Source organism: Salvia miltiorrhiza, chromosome 6 (assembly GCF_028751815.1).
Source record: "Salvia miltiorrhiza cultivar Shanhuang (shh) chromosome 6, IMPLAD_Smil_shh, whole genome shotgun sequence".
In the NCBI taxonomy this organism is placed as follows: domain Eukaryota; kingdom Viridiplantae; phylum Streptophyta; class Magnoliopsida; order Lamiales; family Lamiaceae; genus Salvia; species Salvia miltiorrhiza.
In genome coordinates, this window is record NC_080392.1 from 16,096,467 (window position 1) to 16,107,875 (window position 11,409).

General features: G+C 39.2%; 1 protein-coding gene across 1 annotated transcript; it reads left to right on the forward strand.

Moving 5' to 3' along the window:
• Positions 1 to 6,352: 6,352 nt before the first annotated feature.
• LOC130990571 (uncharacterized protein At4g02000-like) lies at positions 6,353 to 7,081 on the forward strand. The gene has a single exon (XM_057914792.1). The coding sequence runs from the start codon at positions 6,353 to 6,355 to the stop codon at positions 7,079 to 7,081; it is 729 nt and encodes a 242-aa protein (XP_057770775.1).
• Positions 7,082 to 11,409: the final 4,328 nt, after the last annotated feature.

An 11,409-nucleotide genomic window follows, 5' to 3' on the forward strand; every position in this document is an offset into this window, starting at 1 on the left:
AAAAATTTAGTTCAACGTAGTAGAGTTTGGACTTAAGAGACTTCATTTCCAGTCAACTCAACATAGACATCATATCCTCTTCAGAATCATGGTCAACCATTTCCCAACATCAATGAAAATCACAATTAACCCAAAGCATGTTACTCGTCTATGAGATAATCAATCAGGTCAGACCCAGCCCCCCCATAAGAAGTGAGTTACCTAATGCAGCCGCTTTTATCAACAAGTCTCTTTACATTTGTTCAACAATAATGAAAAACTAAACGAGGTACATCCCTCTTATACCCAAACTCTCAAACCTTTTTTTTTCTTTGATTTTATTTTGTCTTTTCTTTTTCTCTTTTTTTTCTTTGATTTTTTTTATACAACTCCACAAATCCAACAAGTACAAAATCTCAAGAATGAATTACAACCATATCAATTCGTACAAGATGGAACACTTCTGAATTAGAGACAAGTATTTAAGCAACTGCAATGATAACACTTCTTCAAATTTCAGCCGGACAAATCACCTCAATCATATCTCATAAACTTGCCCCACAACAACAAGTATAAAAATGGTTTCATCTCAGTTAAATCACAATCAATAATGAATTTCAAAGATTCAATTCAAATCTAGCAGACTCAACCATAAACAAACTAACTTAAATCAAGCCTCTACTATGCAAAACTAAAATAATGCAAGGCTTCACAAATGCTCACACATTCAAAACAAAACAAACATCACAACACACACAAAATCATCAAATCACATAAGAAATAACAACCTCCCCACACACTAAAACAAAGCAATGTCTTCAATGCTCAAGTGCAATGAAGTAATGCAAAGGAAAAAGCGAAACTTCCCTGAAAATTGACGAGTCGGCAGCGGTGTGATTTTATTGTTGGCCCGCAATTGGTGGTGGATAGGGATAATGTTGGGTCTAGGTGCTCCAGTTGTCCTCTATCCCCTACTGAAACCACAAAATAACTCTCTCAACTCACTACGAAGCAAAACTAAATAACAACTAAACTAAAATTAAAAGCAAGTAATAAAACGATAAAATCATGGGTTGCCTCCCACGTAGCGCTAGTTTTTAAGTCGCCAGCCCGACTAAGAACATGTTATCCATATTCAAATTCAAGTTTGAGCCACTCCATCATTTGGACCAACTCATCTTCCCCTTCACCTCTATGGGTCCTGGAATAGATGGGAACAAGCTCGTCTAATTTTCACGTGTAGAGTTCTCATCCACACTTCGATTGACAACGGAGTTTGAATTTTTCTCCCCTTCGTTCGAGTTGACTCCTAGTAATAAGTCATTTGCAAAGAAAGCATCAGAAGCAATTATATAAACGAAATGCTCAATAATAGTCGTGGGAGGTTTAGAATTGCTATCATCATTGGCGTCACTTAGTGACTCGATTGTGGTCATAAAAGGCTCTCACAATGACTTTGTGTGTTCTTTCTCCAATTTTCCAAGAACTCCCGTTCAATCTCCTCCTCGACCAATGGATCAAACATTTCAAAGTATGGGCAATATGCCGAAAGTGGAGTCGATAAGGACTCAACTTCATCCCCATTCTCACGCCATGTTAGCTCTTCATTCTCGTCATCACTCACTGTATCCCTTTCGAGAATAGTGACAGTAAATGCTTGCACTGGCTGTGTCTGCAATTATTCCTTGGAATACATTGGTTCCTCATCATTTTTCCGATGCACCATCTCTTTCACAACAGCAGTAATTTGTGCAATTTGAGCATCAAGACGGTCTGCAGCCTCAGCTCTCTGTTGGCATTCTGCTTCTACAGACTCAAAATTACTTGTGAATGCTTGAATAGTGTCTTCCAATGTTGGCTCATAAGATGGAACCGACTGTGGATGGTGGTTTTTAATGTTTTGACTGAATTGATCGAGGTCTGGATTCCATGTGAAAATCGGGTTCTCCATCCATCCATGATTATATGACTGCTCTTCAGTAGTGTTACACATCTCCCAAGTTGAATTTGAGTAACAATTCCAGCCTTGATTGTATGTGCCACCGAGCATAACTCATTCTTGTTCCTCTCTCACTCTGCACAATCGATGAATTTCATGTGTTAGCTCAACTATCTGCTTCGTGATCTCATAACTTGAAGGATCCTCGCTTGGTGGAAAAGCGTAACCCCACATATTTCATTGATACTGTGTCATTCTTTACATTGAGCTCCAGATCTATAGAAATTTGGCATATATCACTCATATTTTCCTCCCCCGGACTCCTTAATCACTGCACAACAAAAACACAAAAATCGATCTAACACATCTGGGGGAGAAAAATGAACCAAAAGAAAATAAAAATAAACACAAAAAATAATGCAACACAAAAACCACAAAGCCTAAAGCCTTCCTCGACAACGGCGCCAAAATTTTGTTCAACCTAAAGTGGACCTCTAGATTGCTCACAAGAGAACGAGGACAATCGTAGAGTGGTAAGTTGCCCAAGTCGTATCCACGTAGAAGGCTTAACAGGGCTAGCAAATTATATGTCACACACTGGAAAACAAAAACTTTCTAAACATCCTAAAAAACTTGTTCAAGGTTTGTTTCTAGAGAATCTAAAGTAAATTCAAAGCAAAGACAAAAATAATTTTAAAACGAATAACAAGAGAGAAAATGAGTCTAGGGTCCACGGATATTCACCTCGAGAGTTTAACACGTTAGCAAAAGATAAGTACAATCTATCAATTCTAACAATGCATTCACGTAGGAGCTCAAGCAATAACTTTCGTATTCAAGCTTAAGACTATGCAAAATAATTAATTAGAACTAACAAATCAATTAGATTACACGTTTCCGATCAAATCCAACGTTGATTAAACCATGATCCAACCATAAATTTATTTCTCGATCTCATTTATTGTTTACAAAGATATATCAATGGCCAATTGATAATCATAACAAGAACAATTTAATCAACTAGCACAAATCAATCACAAACAATTAAAACTCATCAATTTGTATATCACAAACCCTAACAGATAGTTTCGTGGTTGTAATTCACTATCAATTTAGTTCGTGGGTATGGGTTTGAATACTTACTATCTATACCCGCGAAACCCGTTTACCCGCGAAAAATATCTGCGAAAATACCCGTCAATTATCCATGAAATACCCGTCAAATACCCACAAAAAAATCCTAAAAATATGGGCTTTGAATATACATTTGAGATATGGGCCAACATATCATATTTTAAAAAAAGGCCCTAACAGAATCTAAACCTAAGGCCCAAACACTAATTCAGCCATTGGAATTTTATATTTTAGTTGATGAATTTGGATTTAAACTTTGTTATTTGTGGATTTCAACATGGATGAAGGATGTGGATTTAAACTATGTTATTTGTGTTGATTTTTTTTTATATTAAATTTGTTATAAATTTATATTTAAAATCTATTTCGCGGGTATCCGATTGTTAGTAGTGGGGTATCCGACGGATAGCGGGTGGCGGATACCCGATGGATAGCGGGTTGGCGGATGCCCAATGGATAGCGGGTTTGGATACCATTTGATATCCATGGATAGTTTCGTGGTTAAAAACCACTATCCATTTAATTCGCGGGTATGGGTATGGATAGTCACTATTCGTACCCGTTGTACCCGATTGTCATCCCTAGTTTCAGTATCAGTCGCCATCCCTTGTCATCTGAAGCGTACATTTTCAAATCAGTCAAACTGTCTTTCAGAACAAAGGTGTTGGTTTTAAGTAACCTTGTTTTCGTAAATAGCCTACAGGTATATTCCCTCCCCCCCCCAAACACCTGTCCTTTCAACCCTCAAGGGACCCAACACTAGTATTATACCCGTGCGATGCACGATCTATCAAAGTGCAAAATTTTGAATAGACAAATAATCAATATTATATAAATGTAAGAGAAAATAAATACAAAAATAAACGTCATAAAAGTTTATTAAATGTAAGAAGACAAATATAAGTGTTTACCCACTCACAAAGACAAAAATAAAAATTACCCAACAAACTAAACATATAAAATATACTCAATTTTGATGTGAACGGATAATTATGTACTTAATGAAAAAAAATAACAATAATAAAAAAAATCTAATATACCCACTCTCATCCCTTCCCAACATCACTTTTTCTTTCTTTCTTTCTCTTTTCCACTCTTCACGTCTCCCTTCCGCAACAAGTCACCTTGCAGCTGGCTTATTATATCTCATCCATCGGTTCTCACCAGGAGCTTATAAATAAAAACTATTAGCAATTATACAAATAAGATTTGTTAGCTTAGTGGTATGTTTTTGTGTCTACCATTTCTAATGTTGTGGGTTCAATTCCCAAGAGTAACAATAATTCATTTTATTATCAATATTTATTGAAACATTACGTTTCATTTTATTTTCGATATCTCTTGTAGCATTACATTTGTCATATCAATGGTTACTTTTTTCGATGACAATAATTACTTGATCAAATAATTAAAAATGCAAGTTTTTGTGAGTAAAAATAGCAATTGTCGTGAAAAAAAGTAACGTTTTACAAATATTACATTTGTTCATGTTGATTATTACGTTTCATCATAATAATATTTACTTTGAATTACTAATATTTTTCAACCAGCATGTCACCTGCAACCAGCCTCGACCCAACCCGCGACCTACCCTGACCCGACCTGCGCCTAGCCTAGTCTCGCCTCGACCTGTCTGTTGGGTAAGACCAGTCTCACCTAACACCCACTCTATTAAATATACCTATCATAATTTCTGGAAAACCTCCTTATAAACAATATTTTGAGTAAGTACAATTTTCGTCATCATTTACACATATAAGAATTTCAAACCTCATCGATTAGTAACTCTTGATTCAGGGATTAGTAACCCTTGATACAACCACACACATTTGTTGATAATTCAAAATATGTCTTTTAAGTACAAAGCAACATGCAAAAGAGATTGTTTTTTTTTTCGCAAAAGAGATTGGCCTGAATATTTATAAATATTCATCACATAAGACACAATTAATGAAAACTGCCGATATTGGAACTTGAATGGTAATCTTAGATCCAACAACATCAATGATAATCGAGTATAAAAAATAATTACATCAAATATTGTCAACATTGGTTTAACACGTTTCTAGAATTTCCAAAAGTTTCACAAAACTGATTTGATACCCGTCTTATCCGTCCAAAGTTACAATGCCAGAACTGTTGAAAGTTCGAAAGATCTAACATACTTCTGACGCGTCCAAACTTGCATAGTCCGAACTTGTGTGATATACTTCTAACCTTGACAAACTTGTAAAGCCAAAACTATGAAAAGTTTGATACAATTAATACGACACACTTTCTAACCTACCTAAAGTTGAAAAATTAGAACAGCCGAAAGTATGATATAATTGGTCTGACATGCATTTGATCCATCTAAAATTGCAAAGGAAGATATGTTAAAGGTTATTTTTTATTGGCCAAAAAATTCAAAGCCCGTCGATAATTTGACATAACTAGTTAGAACTCACTTCTTTGACTAAAAAAAATCCTTGTATATTAGAATTTTTTTTCGCTAATTATTTATTTGACTTATAAATTGTTTATTTCTTTTTAAAATTAAAACCACATCCTCTTTAATGAATAAAAAATTAACTCTACTATGCATACACTCTCTATATTTTATTTGAAAATATAGCCAAAACTATGAAAAGTTTGATACAATTAATACGGCACACTTTTGACTTGCCTAAAGTTGAAAAATTAGAACAACCGAAAGTATGACATAATTGATCTGACATGCATTTGATCCATCTAAAATTGCAAAGGAAGATATGTTAAAGGTTATTTTTAACTGTCCAAAAAATTTAAATTCCATTAATAATTTGACATAACTGGTTACAACTCACTTCTTTGACTAAAAAATTTCTTGTATATTAGGAATTTTTTTCACTAATTATTTATTTGACTTAAATTGTTTATTTCTTTGTAAAATTAAAACCACATCCTCTTTAATGAATAAAAAATTAACTCTATTATGCAAACACTCTCTCTATTTTATTTGAAAATATATTTATTTTAAAATTCTTATATTAATTTAAATTTCTAAATTAATTTTTTTTATTTGTACATAACAAATCAATGTATGTTTTATTTATTGTAAATAAACTAATATGGATTGTTGGATAATAAAATTCAAATTTCACTATCTTAATAAAAGAGGCTCATCGATTGGGTAACTAAATGAATTTTAGTTGCATAATTAATAGAAAAAAATTTCTCCTAGTTGAGAACCTCCGTTTTTCTCCTTAGTTGAGAACCCTTGTTTTTTTGCCCTCGTGTTTTCTGCTTTGCCCTCTCTTCTCCTTGATTATGGAAGATAAGATGGCTGCTCTTAACCTATCCAATGAAGATGATGAATTGATCCTCGATGATGATATTACAGGGGAGTCGTCTGTCTCCGTCGATCTTTGTTTGGTTGGAAGATTCCTCACTGACCAGCCGATTAATTTCAACCTAATGCGCAGCCGTTTGGCTAGCATTTGGCGACCGGGAAAGGGAGTTTTCATGAAGGACATTGGTCAAGGAAGGTTTATATTCCAATTTTTTCATGAGCTTGATCTACTGTGGGTTTATGATGGAGGTTCGTGGTCTTTCGGTAATTTTCCGCTGATCCTTCATCGTCTTAAGAAGGGTGAATTTTCTCTTGCTGTTCCTCTGGATTCTTTACCGTTTTGGGTTCAAATCCATGATCTTCCTGCCGGATATCTGACGGAAGGCGTGGGTAAGTTGCTGGGTAATTTCATTGGTGATTTCTTGGAGTATGATAGTACAAACTCTTCTAGTGTGTGGCGCCAATATATGAGAATTCGGGTTGGCATTCGGGTCCTTCTCAAACGTTTCAAGAAGATCAAGCATAAAGACGGTTCGTCCTTTATTGTCAATTTCAAATATGAGCGGCTTAATGTTTTCTGTTTCCTCTGTGAAAGATTAGGTAATTCAGAAAGCTTATGTGAGCTTATTTTCTCTGCTATGAAAGACACGAAGAGGGAGTGGGGAGTTGGCCTGAAAGCTGCTGATCGGCGGAGCCTGAATCTTGCGGGTGATAAATAGCTCCGAGCGTACGACAATGAAAACCCTAGCAATGTGGCGGCGGTTGCTAGGGTTGTGATCGAGTCGCAACTGGCAGATCCGAAACGGAAATTCCCTGAAAATCAGGATACCAATTCTTCCATAAATGCTTCCCATATCTTTGGAAAGGCTATCCCTCCAAATCTGCACAGGTTGGCCCTCCAAGATATCACTTCCGAAAATCATGGAAATGAAATAATGCAGATTGATGGTTTGGCGTTGACTCTTGTCGATGAACGCAAACGACGACGTGCCTCCTCTTCTTCGGCTCTTGAAACCTCTCTCTCATCGGACAATTTTCCTGCTGGTTATTCCGGGGATGTTTCCGATGATCCTAACATGCTATCGGCGGGCTCCGGTTTTGGGGTTGGCCGGGCCGAATGAATACCATCAGCTGGAACTGTAGGGGGATGGGCCAACCCCTTGCGGTTCCTACGCTACGTGAACTTGTTCGAGTTCATAGGCCCGATTTCCTATTTTTATGTGAAACTCTTGCCCATCATCATCGTATGGAGGATGTTCGTTCTTTTCTTAATTTTAAAGGCTGCTTCGCTGTGGATAGTGTTGGTCGAAGTGGAGGGTTATGCATGTATTGGCGTTCCTCTTCGTCGTGTTCTCTTATTGGTTTCTCTCAGAACCACATTGATATTCAGGTCACGGATGGTAGTGGGGTCTGGCGGTTAACTGGCTTCTATGGTTTTCCCGAGAGACGAAGGCATCGTGATTCTTGGAACCTTCTTCGAAGGTTGGCGGCTGTTAATTCCCTCTCGTGGGTTATCATTGGAGATTTTAATGATCTTCTTGACCCGGGAGAGAAGCGGGGTCGTTCCGATCATCCGAATTGGCTATTTTCTGGGTTTCGTGCTGCTATTATGGATAGCGGTCTCACTGATATTCCCCTTCTCGGATACCAATTCACTTGGTCGCGTGGGTGGCGTGCTGAGAACTTTGTGGAGGAGAGACTTGATAGGGGGATGGCCAACCCTGATTGGAAGAATTTATTCCCGGATACTACTCTTATTTCTCTCACTGCTCCGATGTCGGACCATGTCCCTCTTATCCTTAAGTGTAAGGGTTCAATCCATTATGCCATGACTAGGAGATTTAAATTTGAAAATAAATGGTGCCTCGAGTCTGATCTCCCGAATGTGGTGCGCGATTGCTGGCTGAATCTTCATGGCATATCAATCACTGATAGGCTTATGGCTGTTTCTGAATCCTTATCAATTTGGGCCTCTCATGTTCGACGAAATGCACAACGTGATAAGAATTTGCTTCAAAAACAGATTGTGTCTCTTCAAGGAAAGCACGACACTTTTTCTATTTCTAAACTGACTCAGGTGAGGAGAGACTTGGCCGGAGTTCTGCTGTGCGAAGAAACTCATTGGAAACAGAGAGCCAAGCAACATTGGCTAAAAGATGAAGATAGAAACACTAAATTTTTCCATGCGATGGCTTCTGCTCGGCGCAAGAAAAATGAGATTTCTCAGCTTCAGAGAGATGATGGGAGCTGGTCGAATTCTGTGGATGAGCTTCATTCTGTGGTGAGGCTTTATTTTGAGAAGCTATTTGATGTCCCTACTAACTCTACTGATCTTCACTATGCTCTTGATCGGCTTCGTCCGTGTGTCGATATCGCTTTGAACAATGACCTCGTCAGACCGTTTCAACGAGAAGAGTTTTCTGCTGCGATATTGCAAATGCACCCTGATAAGTCACCGGGCCCGAATGGTTTCAATCCAAAATTTTTCCAGTTTTGGAGTGTGATTGGTGAAGATATCTTCTCTAATTGTGTGCAATGGCTCGAGGAGGAGAATTTCCCGGCAAAACTTAATCATACTTTGGTCTCGCTCATCCCTAAGGTTGCCTCCCCCTCAAATATGAAGGAGCTTAGGCCTATTGCGCTTTGTAATGTGGTATATAAAATTATCTCAAAAGTACTTTGCAATCGGCTCAAAGCAGCGCTTCCTTCTCTCATCGACCACGCTCAATCTGCTTTTGTGGAAGGAAGATTGATCCAAGATAACATTCTTATTGCCTTTGAAGTAATACATTCGATGAAGCGGAAAACTCGAGGTAAACATGGAACTCTTGCTCTCAAAATCGATATTAGTAAGGCTTATGACAGAGTTGATTGGAATTATTTGGATATTGTCTTAGAAAGACTTGGCTTCTATGAGAAGTGGAGGGCGTGGATGTGTCTCTGTGTCAGAACGATCACCTATGACATTCTTGTCAATGGCGTTGCAGTCGGTCTGATTTATCCGGGTAGGGGTTTGCGTCAAGGTGACCCACTCTCCCCTTACCTCTTTATCCTCTGTGCCGAAGGCCTCTCGGCCATGATTAGACATGAAACTGCTCGAGGTTCACTGCATGGCATCCAAATGGGTCATGGGGGTCCTTTTATTTCACATCTCATGTTTGCGGATGATTGCCTCTTTTTTTGTCGTGCTTCGGCAGCTGAATGTATCCGGCTCAAAGAGGTTCTTGAGGCGTATGAGCAGGTTTCTGGACAGGCCATTAACTTTCAAAAATCGGGCATCTTCTATAGCTCGAATGTTCAAGAGGAGGACCGTGTGTTGTTATCCAATATTCTGGAAGTCTCGGCTCCTTTAAATACGGGCAAATACCTTGGTCTTCCTTCTCTTATTGGCAGGAAGAAACAAGAGATTTTCAATTTCTGAGGGAGAGAATTTGGTCGGCTATCCAAACCTGGAACGGGAAGAAACTCTCCAAAGCTGGAAAGGCGATTTTGATCAAAGGGATGGCCCAAGCTATCCCTTCTTACACTATGGCCATCTTCGCTCTTCCGGTTAGCTTGACCGACGACATCGAGAGACTTATGAACTCTTTTTGGTGGGGGAATAAGGCTGGTATTGGGAAAGGAATTAACTGGATGAAATGGGAGCGTCTTTGCATGGACAAAGCTTTGGGTGGCTTGGGTTTCAGGAGCTTACAACTTCTTAATGTTGCGATGTTGGGAAAAACGGGCTGGCGACTTCTTGAAGAGCCTGATGCTCTTGTTTGCCGTGTCCTTAAAGCCAAATACTTCCCAAATTCTGATTTCCTTCAAGCCTCTATGGGCCACAGCCCGAGCTTCTCCTGGAGAAGCATCTGCACTGCCCAAGATCTTGTGAGACGGGGTGTTCGTTGGCGGATTGGAGATGGATCTAGGGTGCATGTCTTTAATGATCCGTGGATCCGTAGTAGAGCAAATTTCCGGGTTGCCTCAACGTGTCCACCTGAATTAACTGGAATGAAAGTAAAAGAGTTGCTGCTCCCAGCTTCTTCTCGTTGGGATATCGACTATGTCAAATATATTGTAGGTGATAAAGACGCGGTAGAGATACTCAGCATTCCCCTTGTTCCAAACTCAGGCGAGGATAAACTGATTTGGCACTTCACCGATAATGGCTGCTATTCGGTAAAATCTGCCTACAAGCTCGCTTGTTCTCTCACGTTGGATGAGCAGAATGCTGTGGATGGTGAGTGGCAGAAACTGTGGAAAATTGATGTGCCTCCAAAAGTTCGACATTTCATTTGGCGAGCAGCCCGAAATAATCTTCCAACAAAGGAAAACTTGCTGTCTCGTGGGATCGATGTTGGGGGCGAATGTGCTACGTGCAGGAGCAGCTATGAGAACCTCTGGCATGTTTTCTTTCACTGTCCGTTTGCGGAAGCTTGCTGGAGAGAGAGTCATTTGTTTGTTGTTATCAACTTCATCACCGGTCGAAGTGAGTCCTTCTTTCAAGCTCTCTTTCGCGTCGTGAACGAGACAAATGGAGAGTCTAGAGCAAAAATCTGCATGATTTTATGGCAGACATGGAAGGAGCAAAACGTTGTTGTTTGGAAGAATATTTTCCCCTCTCCATCTAGATCGGTGGATTTGGCAGTGAGAAGCCGCGATGACTGGCTTTCTGCGCGGATAAAGCCTGTTCCTAGGCGTGTGGTCTCGGCTCCTTCGACGATATGCTTGGCGCTCCCTGACGGCATGGTTAAATGTGGGGTTGATGCTGCTTTCTTTAACACCGATCACACCATGGGGATTGGAATCATCATTCGGAATCATGAAGGAGAGTTCATCGGTGGAAAATCTATAAAGCTCCCGGGCCGTTGCAGTGTGAAAGAAGGAGAACTCATAGGAATTAAAGAAGCTTTATCTTGGTTGAAAGATTTGGGCTATACTCAAGGTTGGTTGGAATCTGATTGTTTGGAAGCATGTGCTGTGATCCAGTCCAAGGAGAGAAATATTGCGGAGTTTGGTGCTATGGCTCAACATTGCCGTGATTTGTTAGCTTTGCTTCCGGGTT

What these genes read in the sequence shown, in the direction of transcription:
- LOC130990571 (XM_057914792.1), top strand. Translation starts at nt 6,353, where the DNA reads ATGGCTGCTCTTAACCTATCCAATGAAGATGATGAATTGATCCTCGAT.